The sequence below is a fragment of the Molothrus ater genome, chromosome 14 (genome assembly GCF_012460135.2).
Source record: "Molothrus ater isolate BHLD 08-10-18 breed brown headed cowbird chromosome 14, BPBGC_Mater_1.1, whole genome shotgun sequence".
Taxonomy (NCBI): Eukaryota; Metazoa; Chordata; class Aves; order Passeriformes; family Icteridae; genus Molothrus; species Molothrus ater.
The window spans coordinates 2,784,263-2,812,208 of NC_050491.2; the positions used below are offsets into that span (position 1 = coordinate 2,784,263).

Consider the following 27,946-nt stretch of genomic DNA (forward strand, 5'->3'; position numbering starts at 1 on the left):
GGTTTGGATGAGAAACCATGAGAAATTGTGCTCTGAGACAGGAAAATAATGTAAGGAGAGTTTATTCTCTGCATTTCTTGGCAGGTTGGAGGTGTTGGTGTATTTGGATGGTTGGATTTTGTGTGTTTTGATGCTGGAGGTGCATTGGTGTATTTCTGGTAAATAAGAGAAAAACAGGTGCTGGCTTCACTGCAGAGGGAGTTAAGTTATTGTTACTCTTAATTGATTATCTGCTTTACAATTAACTCAGTATTGTGAAGTAATGGGAAAAAAAAGAGCAGGGTTTGTCCTAATTCAAGCTTTCTTTGCCTGACTTAGTTTTAACTTTTTTCTTAGCTCAGAGGAGATAGACTAACAATGTTGCTTTCTTCTGTCATGGGCTAAATATTGGACTGTAGAATATTCCAGAGTGAGCTGACCATCCTTGCAGAATACATAATTTTACAGTAGTTTTAATAATGGAAGTAATTTAAAAGCTGACAGACTTCTATGAATTTTGTAAGCCAGCCTGTAGTAGAAAGAACAGTTCTAATCACAGAAAATTTGAGAAGTTTATTTATGTAGTGTCTGTGTTCTGAAAGCATCCTCCTACATTCTGTACTTGTTGACTTTACTCCAAAGAAAATAATATTTTCCTGGTTTTATCAGCAGTTAACATCTGTTTTATGGGGATACCTTAGGTGAACACTTCCCAGAACTGGGTACAATTTTAATTTGGGGTGTGTGTGATCATTGTCTGGAGCTGGTTTTGCAGGACCTATTGTCATGCACTTCCCCTGCAGAGCAGGTCCTGCACAGCTCAGAGCAGTTCCCTGTGGCCTGAAATAGGTGTTTGTGTACAGAAATTTTGGGGAAAAGCAGCAAAATTTACAAGACAGATCATTTTTCATCTTCCTTCAGCTGTAGAGGAGCTTTGATGTGAGTTTGTGCTGTGACAGCTCTGAACAGCTCCCTGTGCATGGCCAGATAAATCACTGGGTGTCTGCAAGCAGGAGCCCAGGTAAAGGTTAAAAGCAGCCTGTAAAATAATATCCCCAAAAAATCGGATTTCAGAATCTTCTCTTCCTCCTTACTCTGGCAAAAGATGTCATTTTGTCAGCCTTGTGTTTTCTCAGGGAATTTCTGAGAATACACAGGTGGCTTTGGATGGGATGGGGAGATTTATACAAAGTGTATAAAGGGTATATGCAGCCCCAGTGTCTCTTACAAAAGGAATGAAGTAGGTTTTTAAAAGGACAGTATTAAAGCTTTTGTGTTTAGGTTTTTAGGTAAATACCTTATCCCAAAGCTGAATGCTATTTCAAAAGATACACTGCAAAACCTTAGTCTGAGTAGAGCAGGATTCTTAAGAAACTTTGAGGTCCTATTTAGTAATTATCCTTTTTACAGCATCAGAGCTTCACTCTAAGCAGATCAGTTGATTCAGAAAATTCTCTGGGAATAATAAAACAGGGATTTATGTAGTGATTATGAATTAGGTCAGCAAGGGACATGAATGTTAGATGACTAATACAGACAAACAGCTGCTTTTAGGTTATTCTGCAATGAAACCCTTAAATGTCCATGTTGCTAATTCTGCTAAGGCTCATAATTGGGACAGAAACGAGGAAAGGTGGTTCTTAAAATGATTTAACTGATAGAATTTAATCATGGCTGTGGTCTTTAGGTTGTACCTTTGCCCAGAGGAAAGATAGAATTGAATTGGTAATGTGTTGGGCCTCTGGCAGGCATTGCTTTTTCCTTTTGGAAACTGCAGTTATTGTGTTTGATACATCATCTGTTGGGAGCAAATTAAATTGAGGCTGTGTGTACCATCAGATGGGAAAAGTCATTACCAATGACAATGTCTCTGGATCACCAAAATGTACAGAGAGAGGAAGAACATCTTTAATGTTTGTCACATATCAGGTGTCTAAAGTGAGTTCTGGGGAAGTCTAATGCAGGTTTTTGGTCACAGCAAGTTACCAGCCTGTGCCTCCATTGCCTGGAAATGCTGGGCTCCTTTCACTGCTGCTTAAAGCTGTGGGATTTTTCAAAGAGTGTTTTCTGCCACCCTTGTAGCCCGGGGGCAGTTACTCCTAAGTGCATTAGAATTACTGCTAACTGATTCCAATTTCTTCTGTGGGCTGCTTTGCTCCAGGGGTTCAATTGGGTTAATCATCCTAATTGAAGTGAATTTGGCTCTGGAAGTTTCATTAGGTGGTTGGTGCTGTCTGGGTGTTGCAAGTAGAAGTGGCCAGACAGACTCTGGATAGTGGGGCTGGGATTTGCTCTCTCCAGCCCTGTTGGTGCACAGGAGAGCAGGAGTCACTCAGTGTGCCTTTGCTCTCTGAGGTGAGCAGTGAAAGTTGTACTGGAGGAGTGTTGCTAATCCTTGCAAGTCAGAGCAGTTTGCAGTGTGGTGCAGTCCCTCCCAGCTCTGGAGCAGTTTCCTCACTTGCTTTGTTTATCCCCTCCAGGTCTCTCTGGAGGACAAGAACGCCGTCATCATCTACGACTCCAAGCTGCAAACCCCAGTGACTCTGCAGGAAGCCATCTGGGACATGGGGTTTGATGCAACCCTGGCTGATTCAAGCCCACAACCTGTTCTACCTGACACAGTTTTCCTCAGCCTGCCTGCCCAGTCAGCCCTAACACCCAGGCAGATCTGTGCCACGCTGCAGAGCCACAAAGGGATCCTGGATGTGAAACTGTCCTCTGATCAAAGAACTGCAGTGGTGACTTTCATCCCTTCCATCACCAATGGCAGGCACATTCCCCAGATGGTCCCAGGAGCAGATTTGAGCATCTCTGTGCCAGAGGTGACCCCTGGAACGTGGGAGGACTCCAGCTGGTCCCAGGCCAGCAGCGCTGTGCTGCGCCTCAAGGTCGATGGCATGACCTGTCACTCCTGCACCAGCACCATCGAGGGGAAGCTTGGCAAACTGCAGGGAGTTCAGAGGATTAGAGGTAAAACCTTAGTGTGTTTTTATGGAAATTGAAGCTGGCAAATTGCAAGGAATCAACAGATTAGAGGTACAACTTTAGTGAGTTTTTATGTAAATTGAGGTTGGCCATGCTGTTTGCCCTCTGATGGCATTGCAGGTTTTAGATGAGATAGCTGAGTGTGACAGTGACTCTTTGTGGGACTGGGGATTTAATTATGTTTTTAATGTGGACTAGAGTGACCATGTTCACAGGGGTCTTAGGATGAGGGAAGAGATGAGAATGTTGACTCCCTGTTTCAGAAGGCTGATTTATTATTTTGTGATATATATTATATTAAAACTATACTAAAAGAATAGAAGAAAGGATTTCATCAGAAGGCTGGCTAAGAACAGAAAAAGAATGATAATAAAAGCTGGTGTCTCTCAGAGAGTCCAAGCCAGCTGACTGTGATTGGCCATTAATTAGAAACAACCACATGAGCCCAATCCCAGATGCCCCTGTTGCATTCCACAGCAGCAGATAATCAGTTGTTCACATTTTGTTCTGAGGCCTCTCAGCTTCTCAGGAGGAAAAATCCTAAGGAAAGGATTTTTCAGAAAACATGTCTGTGACAGACTAGAAATGAAGAAAGGAGCCCCATTGTGGGAAGGATCTGCCTGTTACATAGGTGGTGGTGTTCAGTGTTTATTTTGCATTTGGTAGGCAGCCTGAAGTAGTTTGTGTTCCATAATTTTATTACCAGTTATAGAAATATCTAATAACAGATGCCTTTTTGAAATTGCAATTAGTAACAGTTCATATTTTCTGTCCAATTAAAAATCTAAAAGGCAAAAGGCAAGACCAGCTTACTGATAGAGTTAGCTTTGGGATAAGTGTATTGCCATAGACCCTAAAACAAGGATAAATTCAGTGAGAAGCAGTGATGCCATTTATGAAAATCCTGGGGAAAGAGGAAGAATTTGAGGAGGAGTTGAAAATTGTTGTAGCACTAGACAAAACCTGGTTAAAGAACTAAGTTGTTTGACCAATGAAATCAATGAAATCTCCTTTCTGTTGCAGTTACATTTCTGACCATTTAAAGTGTTGCTGGAAAGCTTTGACAAGATCCTGTGATGTGGTTATTATGCTTAGGGCAGTGACACTCACTTATTTTATTGATTTATTTCCAGTGTCCCTGGACAATAAGGAAGCTGTTGTTGTCTACCAGCCTCCTCTAATCACAGCAGAAGAAATAAAGCAGCAAATTGAAGCAGCAGGTTTCACAGCAGCCTTCAAAAAGCAGCCTAGACCCCTGAAGCTCAGTGGGATTGACCTGGAGAGGCTGAGGAATGCTCAGCCCAGGAGCTCTGAGGCATCACAGAGAGAAAACTCCAGTGGGACTGGCACCAAGACAGTTGTGTTCAGAGTGGAGGGGATGCACTGCAATTCCTGTGTCCTCAACATCCAGAGCACCGTGTCGGCGCTGCCGGCCGTGACGAGCGTCGTGGTTTCTTTAGAGAACCAATCTGCTACTATCAACTACCACCCAAGCTTGATTAGCATTGAGAAGCTGAGGAAAGCTGTGGAGAATGTGTCTCCAGAGAGGTTCAGAGTCAGCCTTCCTGAGGAGCGTGAGAACCTGGCACTTTTCCCCACGCTGGCGTCTCCACTGAAATCTCACCCTGCCTCCAAGGATCCCAGCCAGCCCCTCACTCAAGTTGTTGTGATCAATATTGAGGGCATGACTTGCAGCTCCTGTGTGCAGTCCATCGAGGGAGTGCTGTCCCAGAAGGCAGGTGTGAAATCTGTTCATGTCTCTCTCCCAAATGGAACTGGAACTATAGAATATGACCCACTGCAAACAAGCCCAGAGGACTTGAGGTCCTCAATAGAGGATATGGGATTTGATGCATCTTTTCCAGGTAATGACATGTGAAACTTTTACATTTACAAGGGTTGTACAGTTATGTTTAGGATTTGGTACCACCCAAGATGAAATTTAGCAGCTGCCATAACACTTTGTGCTTGCTAAGAGAAGCTTTGTATCTTCACTGCAGATGAGATCATTAAAGATAATGTGCATGTCTTTTAACACATCAGATTGATTCAAATGATTGAGATGTCTGGCAATATAAATATGTCAGATGAATGCTATTTTATGTCAATAGCTGCAGAAGTGGTTGGGTACTCACATTTAATCCTTTTCACCCTGTTCCTGCACAAGCAGCATTCCCTGAATTGCTGTAGTTTCAGAGCCCCTAAGTTAAAAACATTGGTTTTGCTTATGGAACATGCACGTGCTTACAAGTTCAGCTTTGTGCTCCAGGTGAAGTCAGTGAAACTGTGTGAAATTAAGGTTGCAGTGCAGAGGTTTTGCTTCCAGCAAACAGGAGAGGACAAAGGATGTGCAACAGAACAAAGACAATGAGGAAAGGCAAAGTAAGCAGTAGCAAACCAGTAAGTTAATCAGTGGCCCACCTTTGTCTTGTTTTCTTTTGCTGACTCTGAACTACAGAGGGGTGGGTGGGTCAGGCTGACAAGGTGTGCCCAGCCACAGTTTCCATTTCAGTCCCAGGGAGCAGCAGTGTGTCACAGCATCATCCCTCCCTGCACTGGCTGCTCACGCTGGCACAAACTGTGTCTCCTTTGCAGCAAAGGCAGAGCTCCCTGTGGCCAAAGCTCAGCCCTGCCCTGAAGCACAGCTGGACTCTCACAAGCCTGAGGCACCCTCCAAAGTGCCCCCAGCCCACCCTGGCAGGCAGGAGAGCAAGACCATCTCCAAGTGCTACGTGCAGGTGACAGGAATGACGTGTGCCTCGTGCGTGGCCAACATCGAGAGGAATCTGAGACAGGAGGATGGTGAGATGTCTGTCAGCGTGCTCTGTTACATTTCCAACAACTTGTTTGGAGGGTCCTTCTGACTTTTGCAGTGTTTTTAAGGGGTGGGTTGTCAGGAGAGGGGTTCCTCCTCACCTCTGGCCCATAGGGTGGGAGCAGGGACGTCCTTGCTGCTTTGTGGATGTGCTCCTGACTCTGCTGTTGCAAAAGCAGCAGCTCCGGAGAATATTGGGATCAAATAGGGGATTCTTTTGAAGATAGAACAGCTCTTTCCTGCTGGAGGGAGGTTCCCAGGTGTGCAGCTGAAAGGCAGAGGCAGATGTGAGCTTTAGGGAGCTGTGAGAAGGGACACAGGTTAATTTTAGCTCTGCAAGTCAGGGCACTGCTGTCTGTGATTATATTTGCAGGAACAAATGGCTGTATGACTGTGATGTAACAGAGTCATTAATCCAGACTGTGTTTAATTATCATAATGAAGATGGACAGGTTTCAAGTCAGCCTGGATTTTAATTTTTTTCATCCTAGAAAATGGATGGATGGAAATCCTCTCAGTGCCCAGTAGGATTGCACTGTAAGATCTGCCCTTTCTCATGCAGGTTCTCCTTAAAAAAGGCTGCAGGAAATGGTAAATGCAGATCAGAGAATGCAGCACTGTGATTTAGAATAACTTCTTTTAAGGAAAAATAGATATTTTTTCATACAGCATGGACAGAATGTTTGTAATGAGACTGTTAAAGGCATGCTGCTCATGTGGAGTGAGGCTTTATCTGTCACAGCTGCACTGAGGTGCTGATGTAGCTTCCAAACATGAGGATGTTTCTCTTTGTATACAACAAGGACGCTTTCTCAATTTCAATAAATTGTGTTGTGCCCTCATGTTATAATAAATGCAGGATGTTTCCTAAGCCTGATCTGCCACTCACACACTTTGTTTGCTAGGAATCCACTCGATCCTTGTTGCCCTGATGGCAGGAAGGCAGAAGTGAGGTACAACCCTGCTGTCATTCACCCTGCAGCCATTGCAGAGCTCATCCGGGAGCTGGGCTTTGGAGCCACCGTGATGGAAAACTGTGGGGAAGGAGATGGAATTCTGGAGCTTGTTGTAAGCTGATCAGTAAACTCAAACACCTTCAGCTTTTAGTGCTTTTATCTGTTGGATGTGCCTGTGTTAGTGCCCACTGCCTAGAGCTGAATAGTGTAATAGAGGTTAATTTATAAAAAATTAAATGTAATGGTACATCAGGTGTGTATCACAGATATTATCTGTCCTGCAAACTGTGCTGGCTTACTACTACACTGAAAATGCAGAGAAATATTCCTGTATTTTTCTGTTTGCTCTTCCTGTTGCTAGAATTTACTCTTTATTTGTTTTTACTTTTTGAAGCTGAGTGTAGCTCAGTGTCCCCCAGCTCTGAGACTGAACATCCAACAGAGCTTTGGCAGGGCTTAATAACCTTGTCCCTGTGCTGTGCTTCCTCTGGAAGGGTTGGAGGGGGCTCTGAGCAACATGATCCTGTGGGAGGTGTCCCTGCCCATGGCAGGGGTTGGAACTGGATGGTCTTTAAGGTCCCTTCCAGCCCAAACTGTTTTGTGATTCTACAGTGCTCACACCCCAGATCAAAGCAATACATAATGCAGCATAGTCACAATGACTTTTCCTACTTGCTAAGGTGCATTTGCCAGGTAACCTGTGCTTTGTAACAGGAAGGAACCTTTATTTTCCAGGTGAGAGGGATGACCTGTGCCTCCTGTGTGCACAAGATAGAATCCACCCTCATGAAGACCAATGGTGTCCTGTACTGCTCTGTAGCTCTTGCCACCAACAAAGCCCACATCAAATATGACCCTGAGGCCATTGGTCCTCGAGATGTCATACAAGTGATAAAGGTGAGTTTCATGTAGGCACCAAGTCTCCTGAAATATCCAGTGGGAGATTTACACACCCCAGAAATAGAAGGAAAGGCTGTTGAAGCAAAAAAATAGCTCTCTCTCCTTCCATCTTCTTTCTTCTTAGTGTTGTTTCCTGCAGCTAATTTGTGTGTTCTGGCTTAAAAATGCTCTGTTACAACTTTGCCTAATTTTTAAAAATAAATACTGTGAAAGCCAGGTCATGGTAGACTTGCAGATACCAGCTATAGGGTATAAAAATCAAGAACATTTATTTAAAAATAAAGTACTGTTGCAGGTGAGAAGTGAAATAAGTTTCTCAGCCTTCTCCTTCAGATTCTCAATTTCTGTGCTTTAGGAACAACCATTTTGGAAAGCCACATTTTAGAACAGTATTTTGTTCCAGAAAGGTTAATTTCTACATCAGATTGCCTTTCTCTTCTTGAAAAGTAACTAAACAATAGTAACAGACAACAGGAACTAAACAATAAAAACACTTTATACCAGAAATGTTAATAAAGTTAATCAAAGGTAAGACTGGCACCATCAGTAATTTGGCAATAACTGAGCACAAAGTGCATTTTAGAACTGACTGTTCTCTTTTTTATTATTGTGCTTTTTTCCCTTAGGATTTAGGTTTTACTACTTCCTTAGTCAAAAAGGATAGATCTGCCAGTCATCTGGATCACAAGCAGGAAATCAGGCAGTAAGTATTCTGAACACACTAAGATTCCATAAACATCTTTGATTCTTTGTTACTCAACCATCAATTTATGAGTTTTTTTCTGTGACTGTGCAGACTTACTACTTAAATATTCTCCAGCACTCCAGCAATACAAGTGGTTTTTTCTTTATTTTTTTCTTTTTGTTTTTTTAAATCTGAGGTGGAAAAGGTCTTTTGTGGTGAGCCTGGTTTTCTGCATCCCTGTGATGGGGCTGATGATTTACATGATGGTGATGGACAGCCAGCTCTCGCATGCTCACGCACACCACAACATGAGCAGTGAGGAGATGGAGGCCCTCCACTCCTCCATGGCCCTGGAGTACCAGCTCCTGCCAGGACTGTCTGTCATGAATTTCCTGTCATTTTTACTCTGTGTCCCTGTACAGGTGAGTGGGGTTATGCCAACTCCTGCTTTGTTGGGCTTAAATGCTCAAATTGGAAGGTGATGAAGAAATTAAGTTTAAAAAGTGGATGCAATTGTGCTGATGCAAAATGCTTCTGAGGTTCTTAGGTGCTTCTGCTGTTGCCAAAATAATGGGTGCTGGGGACTCCAGGGGCAGGGCAGGCTGTGGGGAGCTGCTCTGCTGGTTCCTGGCTCCTTTTTCTTCCTCTGTCTAGGTGGGGATTGGAGGCACTGGAGATGGTATTTTGTGTTCAGACTCAGGTGTTTATTATTTCTTATCTGTGTTACAGTCTCACAGCAGTGAGTTCTGCAGTTCTCACTAACAAGGCACAAAAATGGCTAACAATCTTTTGTTGCAAGGTCTTTTAAGGCTAAACTATCCAATTAAGAAATGATACCTAAATTATTTTCACTTTTGACTCAATAACTGCTCACCTGAAGTCTACAATGTGGACTTTTCTGTCCAATTACAAAATACCACCCAAACCCATGGAGGGGATGGTGAAGGAGAACAACTAGCCACTGCCCTAAAACCTCCATCTTGCTCCATATGTATTGCTACATTCTAAAACCTTAAACTCCTAAGTTTTCCACCCTGTGATGTTACACACTTCTATTCAAACTACACACCCACAATCCCAGTGCTGTCAATCAATTTTGGAAGCCTTCTCCAAGGATCTGTGCCCTTCAGCATAGAAAGTTGAAAATTCTCAGCATGCACAACTCCAGCAGCTGTGCACGTGAGGCATCTCCTGAATCCCACTGGGAGGGCACTGGGAATACCTGAGAGTGCTGTGGGAAGACCACAGCCCTGACTAGAGCTGGGATTATGTTCAGAGAAAGGTGAAAATAGCACAAATAAACTGGAAAAGCTGCTGCTGCTGCTGCTGTGTGCTGGAGATGTGTGAAATGCCATTGCAGGTGTTCGGGGGGTGGCACTTCTACATCCAGGCCTCCCGAGCACTGAGGCACAACACAGCCAACATGGATGTGCTCGTGGTGCTGGCAACATCCATTGCCTTCCTCTACTCCTTCATCATCCTCCTGGTGGCAATGGCTGAGAGGGCCAAAGTGAACCCTGTGACCTTCTTCGACACGCCCCCGATGCTGTTCGTGTTCATCTCGCTGGGCCGCTGGCTGGAGCACGTGGCCAAGGTGAGCAAACAGCAGCAGGGCACTGGGAGCCACCTCAGAACCCTGGGGAAACTGTAGCCATGATCTTTTCTGAAAGAGCCTTTCCTTAGGATTTTTCTCCTGAGAAGCTGAGAGGCCTCAGGAACAAAATGTACCCAATGGTTATCTGCTGCTGTGGGATGTAACAGGTGCAGCTGGGATTGGCTCATGGGGTTGTTTCTAATTAATGGCCAATCACAGCTGGCTCAGACTCTCTGAGAGTCACAATCTTTTGTTATCATTCCACTTTTTTCCTTGCTAGCCTTCTGATGAAATCCTTTCTTCTATTCTTTTAGTACAGTTTTAATATATCATTTTCTTTTAATATAATATATATCATAAAATAATAAATCAGCCTTCTGAAACATAGAGTCAAGATTTTGGTCTCTTCCCTGGTCCTGGGACCCCTGTGAACACCACCACAGAAAACAGCCCATGCAAAAGCTTTGCTGGGTTCTTTTAACCTTCTGTGTCATAAAATCATCTCTAATAACTGAACTAATAAAAGTTCGAATATCAGACTGTTTGCAGAAAATGTTTTGTTAAAAGGGTAAATTGCAACATACACAGTTGTCATTTACCCAGCTTTTTTTTTTCAATAGTAGAGTCAGAAAAATATGAAAATTATTATTCTAGGGTAAAACCTCAGAAGCACTGGCAAGACTAATTTCATTACAAGCTACTGAAGCTACTATTGTTACCTTGGGCCCTGATAACGTTCTTTTAAGGTATCGTGCTTTATCATTTGCTTTTTCTGTTGTTCCTTTTTTGTTGTTAATATGCTTAATTCACAGAAAAAAAAATTACTATTCTATAGAACTATGAAGGAAATAACTTCACATTATGCTTAATTCACAGAAAAAATGTACTATGCTATAGAACTATGAAGCAAATAACTTCAGATTTGCTGGCAGATAAAAATATTAAAATGCAGAATTAACACTGCTCTGCTTTGGTTTATTGGTTTATTGCTATTTTTTTCTGTGATAAGACAGAAAACTAAATAGATAAAGTGGATTTTCTTAAATAGATGAAGTAGATTTTCTTAACTGGAAAGTAAATAAAATTCTGATAAAATAGGCCATTTCAAAGAGCACTATGACTTGCTGGTGCTAATTTTCGTATGCACTAATGCCAGCCAGTGGGGTTGTGCTCTGTGTGTGGTGCCAGCTCCTTTGCTTGGGTCACTGCAGCTGTAGTCCCTTCTGAAAGCTTTGCACCCTTGCAGTGAGGAGCAGGTGGATGTGGAGCTGGTTCAGCGAGGGGACATTGTCAAAGTGGTCCCAGGAGGCAAATTCCCAGTGGATGGCCGTGTCATGGAAGGACACTCCATGGTGGATGAGTCCCTCATCACAGGTCAGCATTTGCTTTTTCCAAGGGTAAAACTCTTTTCCTTTAAACAAATCTCCAGAGGGGAGGTTGAAGCTGATGTGTTAGGAGTTGGCACTGTCCCAAAGGTGCCTTTTTCAGCAGTGCTGTGTCTGTTCTGCCCTTCCTCAGGTGAGGCCATGCCTGTGACCAAGAAGCCTGGCAGCACAGTCATTGCAGGCTCCATCAATCAGAACGGGTCCCTGCTCATCTCTGCCACCCACGTGGGAGCTGACACCACCCTGTCCCAGATCGTGAAACTCGTGGAGGAGGCCCAGACCTCTAAGGTAGAGCATCACCCAATTTAACACTTGAGGTTTGCTGTCTCATGCAGGCACCAGCACAGCAAATCACTGCAGGGTGGCTGAGGCTGCTTGGATTTGAATTGCAGATGCATAATGAAGTTTCTTGCTGAGTAAGGATGATCTCTGATCCTGTCTACTGAGCCAAGTCTCATCCTCTTATTAAGTAAATCTGTAATTACCAAGTGTGGCAAGCCAAGTGTGCTGCAAGCAGCAGCTGTGATTCTTCTCTTCTGTGCCTTCAGACACAAACATGGTGGTGCTGAGTGATGTTTCTTCTTGCCAGGCTCCCATCCAGCAATTTGCAGACAAACTTAGTGGCTACTTCGTTCCTTTTATTGTGGCTGTCTCTGTGGTTACCCTTTTTGCCTGGATTATAATTGGGTTTGTGGATTTTGAAATAGTGGAAAAATACTTTCTGGTAAGTAAATTTCTTTAAACACCTTCTGAAATATTTAACAAACAGCTTTACAATTCTATTAGACTGCAGTGGTTCCCTCTCTGGATTACCCTTGCAAGCAGTTGATGACTATTACTGCTCTTGTTATGACATTTTTTACATTATGTAGTTTTTTATATTGTATCATTCCTCCAGTTATACTTGAAGAGAATCCACAGTAATTAATCAAATCTTGTAGGTTAGGATTTAAAAAAAGTTAATTAAAAGAAATATTAAACATCAAAAATTTCCCACCATCCATCCCTCCTCTGTGGGAAAAAGAAGTCCCTCCTGTCACAAGCTCCAATTATATATGTAGCTCTGTGCAAATTCATCTTGGCAATCAGTGGATTTCATCTTGGTTACAAATTCCAGAGGAGGGTCAGGATCCCAGCTTGGACTTAAGCATTGCTTAGGTCACAGGGTTTCTTGTTTCAAAACTATTTCTGATTAGAATTTCTCCATTTCCAGGAAAGCCATCTTCATATCTGCTTTCTTTGCACCTTAGTGTGTATATATATCTTTGATACAGTATCTTTTATTACAGTGCATCATTAAAGAGTTGTAGCATGTGGTGTCTTGTTTAAGGAAATGTCCTAAAAATAAAACATTTGAGGAGAATTCACAGAATCTTGGGGTTGGAAGAGACTTTAAAGATCATCGAGTCCAACCCAGCCCCAACCCCTCAACTAAACCCTGGCACCCAGTGCCACATCCAGGCTTTGTTAAACACACCCAGGGATGGGGACTCCACCACCTCCCCAGGCAGACATTCCAGAACTTTCTCACCCTTTCTGTAAAAACCTTTTCATAATATCCAACCTGTATTCCCCTGGTGCAGCTCGAGGCTGTGTGCTCTGGTTGTGTCAGTGCTGCTGGAGAAAGAGCCCAGCCCCAGCTGAGCACAGGCACCTTTCAGGAGCTGTGCAGTGATGGGGGCACCCCTGAGTCTCCTTTTCTCCAGGCTGAGCACCCCCAGCTCCAGTGGGTAGATGCAGCTATCAGTGGGTAGGTGCACTATGTTGCAGTGTTGTGAGGGTCTTCAGGACGAGGTGAGAGATGAGAATTTGACTCCCAAGTTTTTAGAAGGCAGATTTTTCTTTTTTGATATTATATTAAAAGAAAATCATATATTAAAACTATACTAAAGAAAGAGAAAGGAGACATCAGAAGGCTAGAAAGGAATGAATAATAAAAACCTGTGACTGACCAGAGAGTCCAACACAGCTGGACTGGGATTGGTCATTAGGTTAAAACAATTCACATGGAACCAATCAAAGATGCACCTGTTGGTCAGCAACCTCCAAAGCACATTCCAAGCAATCAGAAAATCATTGTTTACATTTCTTTTCTGAGGCTTCTCAGCTTCTCAGGAGAAAAATCCTAAGACAAAGGGATTTTTCATAAAATACCATGGTGACATAGTACAGAACACACAAGTTGGTTAATTAATCGTTAATTTAATCATTCACCTTAGGTTTTGCATACTTTGAGTATTAATACTCAGCGGATACATTAGCAGATGTTTCCAACCTCCAAGACACTGCATAGCCAAATGTGTAGTTCCAGTTGTTTGATTTCCCCTTGACCCACTCCCCTCCCAAGACACTGCATAGCCAAATGTGTTGTTCTGTTTGATTTCTCCCTGACCATCTCCCGTCCCAAGACACTGCATAGCCAAATGTGTTCTTGTTTGATTTCTCCCTGACCCACTCCCCTCCCAAGACACTGCATAGCCAAATGTGCTGTTCCAGTTGTTTGATTTCTCCCTGACCATCTCCCCCCATGCCCAGGGCTACACCAAGAGCATTTCAGCAGCAGAGGTGATCATCCGCTTCGCCTTCCAGGCCTCCATCACGGTGCTGTGCATCGCCTGTCCCTGCTCGCTGGGCCTGGCCACCCCCACTGCTGTCATGGTGGGCACGGGTGTGGGTGCCCAGAATGGCATCCTCATCAAGGGAGGGGAGCCCCTGGAGATGGCACACAAGGTGAGGGCCCCAAGGCTGCCCGGGCTGGGGGTTTTGCCAGCTCTTTGGAGGTGATGATGGAATGTCCGGTGTTGTATTGCAGTAAATTGTGGTGGTGTTCACTGGGGTCCCCGGATGAGAGGAGTTAAGAGGATGCTTAGGGTTAGGGCCAGTATGAATAGGACTATGTTTATTACTTGTTGGGGAAGATGAAACAGGAAAACCTTATAAATATGATTGTCTGGCAAAAGATTTTGAGAATATGGAAACTATGAGCGAGATTGAAATGAAAGCAAGCTTTGAGATCCCTCAGTTACTGAACAACTGGAAAACAATGGCATGGCCAGCTGAAGGTGATCCCCTTTTGATGGAACAACACCCTCTGCTTGCAGACAGGCCCAAGGGTCAGAGCAGACCCTGCCAGCTTGGCAGAAGGGGCCCAAAGAGGAGTTTGTAGGGTTTAAAATGTAACACAGGATGGGAATGTAATGATTCTTATAGGCTGTATGGAAATGCTGTAGGATTTGTATCTTGTACTAGATTGGTTAGTGAGAATTAGAATGTTCAACACAGAAGAAGATTTATTGTATTGGAATGGGAACCTCACTCTCTTACTCTTTTACTCTCTCACCCTCTCATCCTCTCTCCCCCTCTCTCCTCTCAGTCCTGCTCTGAGCTGTGCCTGGCAGCTCCCAGCAGGGCCCTGCCCCCAGGCCCTTTGCAATGAACCCCAAGTTCCAGACCTGGCTGCAGAGATCTCTATCTCCGTCCGTCCTGACCGTTCTATCCCCTGATGCTCCTACAATTACTCTTCTCTGGGTTTAATCCAGAGTCTAAGGATTGGAAGTCAATTGTAGTTAGTACACTAGAAGAGTAAGATCCTCATCAGTAGATAGAAATACAGAGGAATAATCATACAACGTCTACAAAGTGTCAGTATCAGGTGGCTGCTTCAAACCTGAAGTGGTGATTTGATGTGAGTGGTATTTAATTGGGTGTAAGAGGCACACTAGCAGGAATGTAGAGCTGATAATTTATGTGCAGGCTGTGGAATCCAGTAGCAACCAAGAAAGTTGAGCTGTAGATTCCACTGGCAATGGAGTAGGGTGCTCCATAGTATGCTATGGCTTGTAGGGAGGTGATGGAGGATCTGACTGCATGTTTCAGAAGGCTTGATTTATTATTTTATGATATATATAATGATGTTAAAACTATACTAAAAGAATAGAAGAAAAGGATTTCATCAGAAGGCTTGCAAGGAAGCAATGGAATGATAACAAAATCCTGTGTTTGACCAGAGAGTCCAAGCCAGCTGACTGTGATTGGCCATTAATTAGAAACAACCCCATGAGCCCAATCCCAGATGCACCTGTTGCATTCCACAGCAGCAGATAACCATTGGTTACATTCTGTTCCTGAGGCCTCTCGGCTTCTCAGGAGGAAAAATCCTAAAGAAAGGATTTTTCATAAAACATGTCTGTGACACTAAAAAGTTTATTTAGTTGCTGTTTTGCACTGGGTTATTGGAGATTTGTACAGAGTAGTCTTTATATTGCACTGAATAGTTTGTTATATCACGTGGTGTCACTATGGGACACAAAACAACGTGAGTGCACACACTGCTGCTCTCAAGGTGAAGAAAAGCCAAGGATTTTTTCTCCTGAGAAGCTGAGAGGCCTCAGGAACAAAATGTACCCAGTGGTTATCTGCTGCTGTGGGATGCAACAGGTGCAGCTGGGATTGGGCTCATGGGGTTGTTTCTAATTAATGGCCAATCACAGTCAGCTGGCTTGGACACTGTCCCAGACACAAGCCTTTGTTATCATTCTTTTTCTGTTCTTAGCCAGCCTTCTGATTAAATCCTTTCTTCTATTCTTTTAGTATAGTTTTAATATAATATATATCAAAAAGTAATAAATCAGCCTTCTGAACCATGGAGTCAGATCCTCGTCTCTTCCCTCATCCTGGGACCCCTGTGAACGCGGTCACACCCCTGGGTATAAAAGTCTCCTGCCCTGGCTCCACGGCCTCTTGCCCACCTTGGAAATAAATGTACCACGGAGGTTCTCATGTAGGGAAGGGCACTCCAGTCCTTTGCTTTGGTCTGTGTAGGATCTTGTGGACTGGGTCCACAGCTAGCCAGAGTTAGAGCCCCAACAGCCCATCCCAGACACAGTCCTCCAGTCCTGGTGGGTCCTGTCCAGCTCGGGGTGTTCCCGGTCAGGTCGTGGCTCTGTGTTCAGGATTTGGTTCAAGTGGGTGCTTTTCCAAGGAATGTGCACCTCCATGCTCAGTTCATTGAGTGAAATCTTCCTGCTTTCCTGCAGGTGAAGGTGGTTGTGTTTGACAAAACAGGGACCATCACCCACGGCACTCCAGAGGTGATGCAGGTGAAGTTCCTGGTGGAGGGGCACCTCCTCCCTCGTCACAAAATGCTGGCAATCGTGGGGACAGCGGAGAGCAGCAGTGAGCACCCCCTGGGAGCTGCCATCACCAAGTACTGCAAGAAGGTACTGGAGGGGCTCCCACACACAGCCTGCTCTCCTGGGCAAGAGCCCTCTGGCAGGGTTTCCTCAATGCCACAAGGCTGTTCATGCAGCTTGAGTAGTTGCTGTGTCTCAATCTCTGCTGCTCACAGTGACCCCAAGGTGGGTTAGAAAGTCTCTTTTCCCAGCCTGGCAGTCAAAGATGGAATCAGGATTCTTCTGTTCTCGTTCTCAAGGTTGTTTATTATTTCTTATCTATAAAATTCTTTCTCTGGCCTGCTGAGGTCTGTCCAGCAGGTCAGACAGATGCACACTGGCTGCCCCAGGGCAGTGTTATCTTTTTATACTAAAAACTCTGTGTACAATATTTACCATCACTTCCCAATACCTATCACCTATGTCAGACAGTGAGCTTCTACCTTAAACCAATCCAAAACTGCCAGCATCACCCAGAACATGGAGGCCAAGAAGAAGAAAGAAGGACAGGGTACACCCAAATTCCTCCATCTTGGGATCCTGAGCTCTCATTCTAAAAACCCCAAAAATCTATTTTCACCCCATGACAAACTATTATTCTACTTAAACTCTCTTAACTTGTAATTCTTCATATAAAGGTGGTAATTTGCTCCATGGGTGAAAATCAAAGTCCTAGGTGTGTCTTGGGCTCTGTGCCAAGGTCTCTGAGCCCCCTGGCAGGGGCTGGAGCCATCCAGGACAGCCAGAGGGATGTCCTGGTTCTGACAGCTGTGTTTAATTGGGAAAGCTGAAAATTGTGAAGCCACATAAATCACACCATATTAGAGGCACCATTCAGACATAGATTTTGATGATTATTTCACACCTCCTCTTTGTTCAACTGCACTTTAATTTTGTGGGCTTTATAATTGCATTGTGCTTTTATGTATTTAAAAACTTCAGCAGTTTCCATCCTCTTTTTCTAGGAGCTGAACTCAGAAACCCTTGGGACATGTACAGATTTTCAGGTAGTTCCTGGCTGTGGCATTAGTTGCAAAGTCACCAATATTGAAGCATTACTCTACAGAAAAAACAGGATGGTTGAAGAAAAAAATGTTAAAAATGTGACACTTGTGAAAATTGAGGAGAATGCAGACGAATCTGTGCAGTCTCCTTTGATCATTGATGCTGAACTGCCAAGTAAGTTAATTCTGGGTTTGAGAATAAAATGGGCAATTTTTGTTTCTGTGTCTTTAGGATCCTTAGGAATGAGGTCATTTATTTCCACCTTGCAGAACTGGGCTGACATCAAGGCACACATTAAATTGCTGCTCATTAGTTTATTTCGTGCTCACACTTCATTCAGGACATTTAAGTTAAATACAGTTTCGAGTTCCATGTTGAATATGGAACTGGAAAATCAGACAGGAGTTGTCTGTCAGCTCTCTCTGGCTTTACTTTGCTTCATCCCAAGTTACCATTTGCTAGCCAAAATTATGTGTATTTGCATAACTGGTCAGTTTTCACTCAAGAACAGCTCACTGTTAGGTCTTTCAACTCCATTGGGCTCTTCATAGAAATCAGAAGCACTGAGAAAGTGTCTTGGTTCTTTACTGTCCTTTGACCTGTGATTTTTGCCCTCTGACATGGGCTGACTCCCCAGGACTGAAGAAATGTTGTGTCTCTTGTGAAGGTCACATGAAGAGATGGCAGGGCAGAAAGTACTGAGGAATTCTGTATTTCTGTTTGGCTTCCCTGCAGTGCTGTTCCAGTGCACACTGGGAGAGCCTGGCTGGAGTCAGCTGCAGAGAAGCTCCCTGGTTTTCCACATGGTGGTTATCCACACTGTGTTTTCTTCCTTCAGCTACTGTGACCCCTCAGAAATACTCAGTTCTCATTGGGAACAGGGAATGGATGACCAGGAATGGCCTCGTGGTGAGAAGTGAGGTGGACAAAGCCATGATGGAGCACGAGCGGAGAGGCCGCACGGCTGTCCTGGCAGCTGTGGATGGTGAGCTCAGGGCTGCTGCTCTGTTCACTTTGATTGCCACTAAAACCACATGAAACATCACATAAGTAGAGATTAATAAGTAGTGATGTCATAGCAGCTACAGCTGAAGCAGAGTAATGGGGTGAAAAGAGATAATTAATCAGTTTTACAGCACTTTCTTGTGGGAAAGGCTCTTCCTGCACTTCTTAGCTGACAGGACAGTTGGGCATAAAAATACAATGCAGAGACTTCAAAGAAAGCAAAAGGGGAAGAAGGAGAGAAAAAAGGAATTTTTATTTTATTGTGGTATTGTGGTTGGACAGTCTATGTTCTATCTTGCTGCCTTAATACCTCTTATCATCCCACTTTTCACTGTCAGTATGAACTGGTTCTGGAACTGGACTTACTGGGGGAAGTTAGTTTATCTCAATTGATAAAAGTCTTCATTACAAACACTTCCTTTCTGTTTTCAGGAGTGCTCTGTGGCTTGATAGCTATTGCAGATACTGTGAAGCCAGAGGCTGAGCTAGCAGTGTACACTTTGAAGAGCATGGGCTTAGAAGTTGTCCTCATGACCGGTGACAACAGCAAAACAGCCCGGTCCATCGCCTCCCAGGTGGGCTGGTGGCCTGGGGCTGCTTTCAGCAGGAAGGGTGGTGTGGCATCTTCATATTGCTGGTGGCTGCTCTGCTGTGAAAGATGGTAGTTTTAAGAAATCTGGAATCAAGATTGCAAGAAGTTTTTGAATGGAAGTAACATCAACTGTAAATTCAGAGCTGTTCTCATATCATCAGCTGGGTTTGCTCTTTAGTTCATGAGTGATGGAATGGGTTTCACTCTTCCTGGCCACATCATTCCAGGCAGGAGCTTTGAGAGCTGCTGGAAAAGCTGTGTCCTCTCTCTCTCTGTTCAGGTTGGCATCACCAAAGTGTTTGCAGAGGTTCTCCCCTCACACAAAGTGGCCAAAGTGAAGCAGCTGCAGGATGAAGGGAAGAGGGTGGCCATGGTTGGAGATGGGATCAATGATTCCCCAGCCCTGGCCATGGCCAGCGTGGGCATTGCCATTGGCACGGGCACCGATGTGGCCATCGAGGCAGCTGATGTGGTTCTCATCAGGGTAAGAAAGCAGAGTTGAAGGTAGGAGGGGTCAGAGGGCCCAGGATGTGTTGGGTGTGCAGGGGTGCACAGTCTCCATCAGCTGGAGAACTGGAGCAGAGATTGTCTTCACTGTGTTTAGTGCAGTGATTATCCCCCTTCCACGTTTACTGGGTTCTGCACATTTTGGGGTAATTAAAGTTTGAGAGTGGCAAAGGAAGACAAAGTGACCTGTCCTTTGGCAAACATAGACTGCATTTGGGTAAGTCACCCTGGCACCTCCAGGGTTACAGACACCTTCCTACACACCAGCTGCTCCCTGGCAGACTGTGGCCAGTGTTTGGAGCTGTCCTGGGAGGGGCTGTGGACATGACTTGGATTGTGATGGATTGGCCTGAGCAGTCTCCAGAGGGCTCGCTGTGCTTAGCCTGCTCCATCCAGTGCTCTGTAGTGAGCTCTAACACAGCTGAAGACACCACCTGTGTGCTTTGTCTCTCTGAGTGCTCCAATGAACATTTTCCCTTGCAGGATGACCTGATGGATGTGGTAGCAAGTATAGATTTGTCCAGGAAAACTGTGAAGAGGATCCGGATCAACTTTGTCTTTGCCCTAATTTATAATCTCATTGGAGTTCCTATAGCTGCAGGTGTGTGAGTGCTGCCTGCACTGATGGGATTGGGCTCAGTGAGTGGAAGATTGCAGTGATTTACTCTTGGGTGGGAGAGTTTCCATTGTCTTTATTTCTGGCTGTCAGTAAGGGCAGATTTCTCTGCCTGGGACGTTGCAGTGGAGTATCTGTGATGATGCCTCAGGGTTTAGCTTTTATATTTTTCAGATTCAGTGCTGTTTTAGTGTGGAGTTCTGAGCTTCACATTAAGTGTTGGTGAGCTCTCTTCACAGAGTAGGGAGACAAAACAATTCTTTTTCTAGCTTGGGACCAAGGACAAATGATCCAAATTTCAGACCCAAAAAGCATTAACAACATTGAATTGAAGAGAGAAAAGCAGGAAGGGTGGGACTTCATAACCTAAAGCTATAATTGGGCAATTAACTCCAATATGCAAATGGATCAGAACTTATAAAAGTGAGAGACCCTGTGACCAGTCAGGGATTTTTGTGACCATTTTGGTTCATCTTGGGTGTGACCCTGGCTGGGCTCTTGTGCTGCCCAAGGTGGATCCTTGGAGGCCTTTGAATAAATTCCTGCCTTACTCTTTAACTCTGTCTGGCCTCTGTTCCAGCTCAGCCTTCTCAAGGCATCAGTGAGCTGTCCTCCTCCCACACTATGGATGTGCTCAGCACATCAGAATAGCTTCAAGATAAAAGGTTTATTGGAAGAGCCTGATCCTGTGAACAGCAGTTTCATTGCAGGGTGGGCAGGACATGCCACCTCTGAGTTTCAGGCTGGGGTTCTAGTTGGGATAAAACACAAATCCGTCTTGGTCATTTAAACTAAAATCCCATTTACTAACACATTAAAAAACAACTCTAACTGGACAGTCTGTGTGAAATTGTATCTATTAATATATGAATAATGCAGTGTTCCTGCTCTGAACTTACTGCTGATGTAATTTTCTAGGTGTCTTCCTGCCCATTGGTTTGGTTCTGCAGCCCTGGATGGGATCTGCAGCCATGGCTGCCTCCTCAGTCTCTGTTGTGCTTTCTTCTTTGCTCTTGAAGATGTGAGTAGGAACAGTCTTGTGGTTTGTAACTTGCATTTGAAGCTCAGGTCTTTCATTTGGAGAGACAGAAAATAAATGTGGGACTGTGAGAGATTTTGAAGGCTTTTGAAGAGCAGTTCACAAGTCAGTGTGAAGCAGACAGCAGTTGTTTAGAAATGTAATTTCTAATGGGAAGTGATGTACAAACCAGAAGTGTTCAGAATGGGATATTCATTAATTATTGTATTTGTGGGGTGCCCCGTGGCAGGAAGGAATGATGAATCTGACTCCGTGTTCTTAGAAGGATAATTTATTATTTTATGATACTATATTATATTAAAGAATACTATACTGTACTAAAGAACACAGAAAGGATACTTAGAGAAGGCTAAAAAAATAATGGAAACTCATGACTCTTTCCAGAGCCCTGACACAGCTTGGCACTGATTGACCAATGAGTCCAAACAATTCACATGAAACCAATGAAACAATCTCCAAACACATGTGAGCACAACATAAGAGAAGCAAATGAAATTATAATTTGTTTTCCTTGTTCTCTGAGGCTTCTCAGCTTCCCAGGAGAAAATCCTGGGCAAAGAGATTTTTCAGAAATGACTGTGACACTTAATGCCTTTGTGTGTTAGTGAGAAATCTTGCTGGTCAAATTCTAAATGCCTCTGACTTGTGCATAATCAGTTCATATTTCAGTGTACTTCAGCTTCAGAAGTATTGATATATTATTGGAGTATTACCACTAGAGCCAGACAGGATGCGCCTGAGCTTGTCTGGCCCTTGCTGCTTGACCAAACAGCAGCACTGTGGTGTTTCACCCCAGAGACACCTTTGGCTGGCTGTGTGCTGCAGCTGGGCACGTGGAGAGAATTCCAGGCATGCAGGGACTCAGGTTTATCTCTGGCAGAGAAGCTCTAAGGTGATGGTGAAGGAAAGGAGTCGGTTCTGATGGACGGGTTTGGATCCAGAGCTTTATTCTGGCCCTCAGGCCTCTGAATGCAGCACCAGCTCCAACAGAACTCCCTGAGCCCGTGGCTGCTGCTGCCTTTGAACCCTGGGGAGAGGGGCAGGGAAGGGGCAGGGAGGCCACCAAGCAGGGACAGGAGGGGAGGGACAAAGGGACAAAGGACACCTGGATGGCCCAAGGCCCCCCAGGGGCAGAGGGCATCCTTTGGATCTGCCAATCACTCAATGCCCTTCTGGAATGCCAGGACTGACAGACAGGCAGGGGGCAAAGGAGGGGAAGGAGAGGTGACTGACACACCTGGGAGGGAATTATCAGGGGAGGGATCAGAGGTTCTGAGGTAAATCCTGAAGTCACAATGCAACAATAGATTTGGTTTTTCCTTCCTCAGGTACCAGAAGCCGAGCTCTGAGAAGCTGGAGTTCCGTGCCCGCGGGCAGCTGAGGCACAGGAGCCCCTCAGAGATCAGCGTGCACGTGGGGCTCGAGGAGAGCGGGCCGGGCTCGCCCAGGCTGAGCCTGATGGATCGAATCATCACCTACAGCAGGGCCTCCATCAACTCCCTGCTCTCCGACAAGCGCTCCGTGAACAGCGTCGTCCTCAGCGAGCCGGACAAGCACTCGCTGCTCGTGGGGGACTTCGGGGAAGATGATGACACAGCCTTATAAAGACTCGCTCCTCCCACCCCGCTGAGGCCAAACAAAAATACCCTGAAGCAAAAAACACAACCAAAACAGCTCTCGTGAGGTCTGTGCACGTCCTGATCCTTGTGGAGGTCTTCTGGATGCATTTCTTCTTCAGTGTAGAGGTAGTTTTGGCAGTGACTTTCCAGAGTCTTTTGTGGTTTTTTATCTAGACTTACCAAAAATATCTGGTGCAGGGCTGTTGATGCTCACAAACAGGGCTGTGTTCCCATTCCATGGAGCTTGCAGTATAGCATTTATTTTGGCAAATTGTCAAAATACAATTAAGGAAACGAAGGAAGCAGAAACTGATTTCCCAGCCTTATACCAGGCTATTTTATGCATAGTGGAGTTCAGTACTGTGTGAAAAAATTGTGAATTTGCATCTGCAAAATCCTGAAGGTTCTGTTTGCAGAGAGATGTGCCTTACTTCAGAACCCTCTCACTCCCACAGCCTACCTTCTGCCAGATTTGGATCCTCTCAAATGCCTCTTCTTGTTGTCAACATCTGGTTCCAGCTTTTCACACTCCAGGCTTCAAATCACGTCCATGGGATCCAGATTCCTGCGTGGCAGCAAACAGGGAGGGTTGGGGCCACCCCCACACTGAGCTCTGCACGTCCTGCCCTGAGACTGCCTGCCTTCATGAAGGTTTGGGGTTGGGAGGTTTGCTCATTCCCAACCTCTCCTAAGCCAAAAACTCCTGCAACACCTGAATGCAATATCAGTGTGAGCTGGTTTTAGCCAAAGTGGTCGGCTTTAGGAAGGAGCAGTGCTCACCACCAGGATCTACTGGCACTACTCAATGAACCAGGGGAGTTTGTCACAGACTGCCTTTAAAGTCCTTACAGTTCAGGCTTTGCTTGTGAAGTGTCTATTCTAGAAATGGCCCAGCATCACTGCACTGGTTGTTCCAAACCCCCTCTGTTTGTTCTGTGCAGATCCAGGCATCATGATTTCAGACAGTTGTCATTTGTTGCTGAACTGCAGTATCAAAATGCAGCTCTTGATCATGAAATCATTGATATCAGAAATATCCTCAGTGAGAAAGAGATGCTCATCAGCAGTAGCTGTTACCTGTTTGTTACTCACTGAACCTTGCTGTCCCCATCCCCTGCTGAGGCAGTCATTGGTAGGAATTGCTGGGTTCAAGAATGGTGAATTTCATTATTAAGGGCAGTCCATGATGTGAATGTGTACCAGTTGTGCTTGTAGAGGAGAAATACTCAGTTTGGAGGAGACAAAGAGATTCTCTTTCATGTTCTGCTTTTGAACTCAAAGCCTGATGTCAGGGCATAGATTGTGTATGTCAAAGGTCCTGAGTAAACAGCTCTTGCATTTTATCTGAGAACCACCAGAAAAATCCTGCTGTGTGAGAGCAGAAGGGCTGTGCTGGGGGATGTGTTGTGAGGAAATCAGGGTACCTGTATTGCAGTGAGGGGAGCAGTACCATGTGCTGCTGGTTCAAGAAGAAAAATATTTCTGTAGCAGGATTTGGGCTCTTAATATCTCTACATGAGTACAGAGTATTTTTATAAATTGGATTACACTTGTATGTAATATGTGGTGGTGTTACATGCTGAGATCTATCACTGCACAGCCATTCCATCAGGTTTTGTTCCCAGTTTGCAGCAGCAGAGCTGTTCTTACAAAGCAGATTGTTGTCCAGAGCTGTTTGATGTGTGAGGATGGGTTTAGTGCTTCACAATCATGCCAAGATTTCAGTTGTGCTGTTTATGCACCCTCCTTCTCTGTGTTCCTGGCAGGCTTGTGCAGGTGCAAGGGAGGTGTTTCCATATTTCTGTCTGTGCTGGGGGTGGCCTCAGCCACTCCTTCAGATGGGAGTTTCAGTGCTGGCTGGGGAATGGATGGCTTGGAAATGGAACATCACCTCCCACTGCAGGAAACAGGGAGATAATTCAGGGCTGAATTGCTGGTTAGTAAATAAAGCAGCATTAAAACTTGTTAAACAATTTCCAGATATATTTTTAGAGCACTTTCCTTTCATTGTCCAAATGCTGTGTAGGTTGAATGTTTACAGCTTTACCTCCAGCCTTTTCCCAACACAGGTGTTTTTTCTAGGCTTTATCATTTTCTGTGCAATTCAGTGTTTGATCCAGGTACAGCAAAATAAGGCTCTTTTTCCAAACCAGGACACTTAAAGAGGTGCAGGATGATATTCAGGGAGTGAGGAACAGCAGCTGCTGGCTGGGAGGGATGTGAGAGCAGCTTGTAGGGACAGCCAGAGGATCAGGCTCTGGGGAGAGGAAATAACTGAACCCAGGGTGGGGGCAAGGTGGTTGTGATAAACTCAGATTTTCTGAAAGCAAGTTTTCTGTCCAGCACTCCCCAAGGGTGAGGTAATGACTTCTAGGATGTTTATTTTGTGATTAGAATATTACAAAAGGTGCTTTACGTTGAAGAACCAAAATCCCTTTCTGTTTGAATGTACAGTGCAAGTGGAATCGTGTGTGGGAGCTCAGTGTTTTCCCAAATGTAAATGTTTTAATGTGTAAATAGGTTGCTTCTGTTGGAGGCAGTTTGGATTCAGAAATTTAAACTATCACTTGGAAACACTCAGTTACAAACAATATTGTATTACTCCTTTGTCTATTTTATTGTTTTCTGTGTCTAGCTATTTATAAACCTGTGCTCTATTTAATAAAAAAGTACATATGCTCCAGGCTTTAAAAGTTACTCTTTGAGTCTTACCAAATTTACTTTTAAAAGAGTTTAAAACGCTTGAAATTTTATACAAAAAAAGAAAAGAATATGAAGTTGCCAGAACACAATGGAAGCAAGAACTTTTATTTATTCAAAACTATGCTTATTTTTTTGCTTAGAACTTCCGACAAAATGTTTTAAACTGGAGAACTTTGGTTATTCAGTTTTGGGGATGAAGAATGGAGAAGTGAATGCTGGTTGGAATGTTAATGTAGGGCTGTTACAGTTCTTTGCATCTCAGAACATGTTGTCTCATGTTTCCTATTCTTTTAAGACTGTGCCTCCATCATTCTTATGGCAATTATAAGCTCTGTAATAAAAATGTAGCATCCAAAGGCTGGTTTAAAGCATGTTCTTTCATCCCCTTTAAATATTTGTAGCTGTCTCAGCAAAAGGCCAAGGATTGGGGTTTAGGTGTAGTGCCAGCTCTGCTAAACACAACCCTGAGCAAACACTGAGCTGGGGGCAAGTGGGGCTGGTGCAAGTTGGGAAATTGTGGAATAATCTCGTGTAGGAGCATCCCTGTGTCAGCAGATGGGGAAAGAGCAGAGGCTGCTGCAGCTCACACAGGCAGAGCCCAGGACTGAGGTTTGTAACATCTCCACCCCTTTGGGCAGGTGTTTCCACTCACCCTTACAGTAAAAATGGGGTTTCTTGTGTTGGGATGAAATTTCCCCTGGTTTGGTTTGTGCCAATTAACCCTGGTTCTGTCACTGGTTTTACTAAGCAAGTCCAGTTCAATTTTGCTTTTCCTTAAGATCCAACCCTGTAATTTCATCCTCTTAGGCTGTCTCAGGCCTAGTATGCCCCATCAGGTATGGAAACCCACAATTTTAGCACTGGTTTGGAAAATGCAGGTTTGTTGCACAAAAGTAGTAACCAAAATATTTGGAACTATTTAATTTAGGCCTTGATTTATTTTGAGTTAAGGCAGTGTGTGAACATTCTCGTTTTAAATTGAACTTTTGTTTTAACCCTGACTGAATTAAAAATAAAGAAAAACCTCATGAAGTAGCCATGAGGCCCCAAATCCTATGGACTAAGCTGTTGTACAAAAATCTCTGCATTTGTCTGGCCAACACCCTTCACTGTGATTCAAGAAATCTTAATATAGAACTTAATATAGAACCTTAACATAGAACTAAAAATTAAGATTCTCCTGGAATTTAAAATGTCTCTCCTTTCCTGAAACCTGACAAGTCAATGATGTTTCCTAAGTGAAACCATGAGCTGTCCCAGAGTCAATTCTGTTACAAGCTCCTGATTTTGGTTTTTCTTGAGCTCAGTTTGGTAGAGCCTCCCCTCCCTTGGTGGCAGTGAGCACGTGTGAGGGCTGAGCAGAGCTCTCCCATTCCATAGCACTGCTTTATTCAAAAAGGGGTAAATCATGTCTGAGGTTCACTCTACATTGTAAAAATCAGTGCAACAAATGCCACCTTTAAGGGCTCTGATAGAAAATTATACTGGAGATAATGGTAGCATTCATATTAATGTAAAACTGACTTTGGCACTAGAGAGACAGAGCAGTGCTGTGTTCCTGCAGCCTGCCACAGCCAGGGTTAACACTGGAGCCTCTGCAGCTGCTGCCTCAAACATCACCTTTGCAGGCTTAGGGAATCCATTTTCCATTTTCCCAGAGTGCAGTTCCTGCATGGATATTTGATGCTTTCAGTTCAGGCTGGCTACATCATCTTTCATCATCTTTTAGGATGCTCTTTGTTTTTTTCTTTTTTTTTTTTCCCTTCTTAAGTAACATTTTTAGATCACATCTCTGCAGAGCAGTGGGAACAGGGAGAAAGCAAAGGAACACTCAGCCATCCATCCATGAAGAGGGTTTGCTGGAGAGTCTAAATCAGAGGAGGAGGAATGGCTGAGCCCTGGCTGTTATAGGAAGAGAGAAGGAAATAAGCAAGGCAGGGATTCCTTTTGTACCTTGTAAATGCATAAACAAATCAGCAAATCCTTCCTTGCTTCCCCCGACTCCTGACAGCACTGAGAGGGGAATTCCACCTCACCTCAGCCTCTGCTTTATTGGCACTACATCTCCACAAAGTGCTCTAAAACCAGGGTGGCACAGTAACCACAATTAACCGGACCTTCTGCCACTGGATTTCTTTACCCTGATCTAGTAACTAAATTTGCACATGTGTGGGAAGGTTCTGGAAGGTTCCATACAAGTGTAAATCCATGCCGTTATGGACTGTGGCCCTCCCTTCCTAAGGTCAGATCTGATTCCAAATTCAGCATCTGCCTTGATAGCAGAGCTGTGCTATGGGCAATGTGAGGGGTTTTTTCCTCCCAGTTGACTGGACAATTTAAGTAGTAGCTGTGAATTTGTACCATGTCTGCTTGGTCATGAAGGAAAACTG

General features: G+C 44.3%; 1 protein-coding gene across 1 annotated transcript in view; it reads left to right on the plus strand.

The window, feature by feature from the left end:
• Positions 1-25,912, plus strand: part of ATP7A (ATPase copper transporting alpha) — a 31,366-nt gene extending 5,454 nt beyond the window's left edge. The window contains 22 exon segments of the mRNA XM_054516353.1: positions 2,460-2,949; positions 4,098-4,829; positions 5,560-5,766; positions 6,685-6,717; positions 6,720-6,847; positions 7,471-7,632; positions 8,262-8,338; positions 8,517-8,742; positions 9,681-9,914; positions 10,569-10,660; positions 11,161-11,288; positions 11,433-11,587; positions 11,889-12,023; positions 13,835-14,029; positions 16,336-16,518; positions 17,436-17,649; positions 18,314-18,460; positions 18,913-19,055; positions 19,353-19,556; positions 20,063-20,180; positions 21,114-21,216; positions 22,563-25,912. Coding sequence (XP_054372328.1) covers positions 2,460-2,949; positions 4,098-4,829; positions 5,560-5,766; positions 6,685-6,717; positions 6,720-6,847; positions 7,471-7,632; positions 8,262-8,338; positions 8,517-8,742; positions 9,681-9,914; positions 10,569-10,660; positions 11,161-11,288; positions 11,433-11,587; positions 11,889-12,023; positions 13,835-14,029; positions 16,336-16,518; positions 17,436-17,649; positions 18,314-18,460; positions 18,913-19,055; positions 19,353-19,556; positions 20,063-20,180; positions 21,114-21,216; positions 22,563-22,839 — 4,383 coding nt within the window. The 3' untranslated portion in view covers positions 22,840-25,912.
• The last annotated feature ends 2,034 nt before the right edge of the window (positions 25,913-27,946 follow it).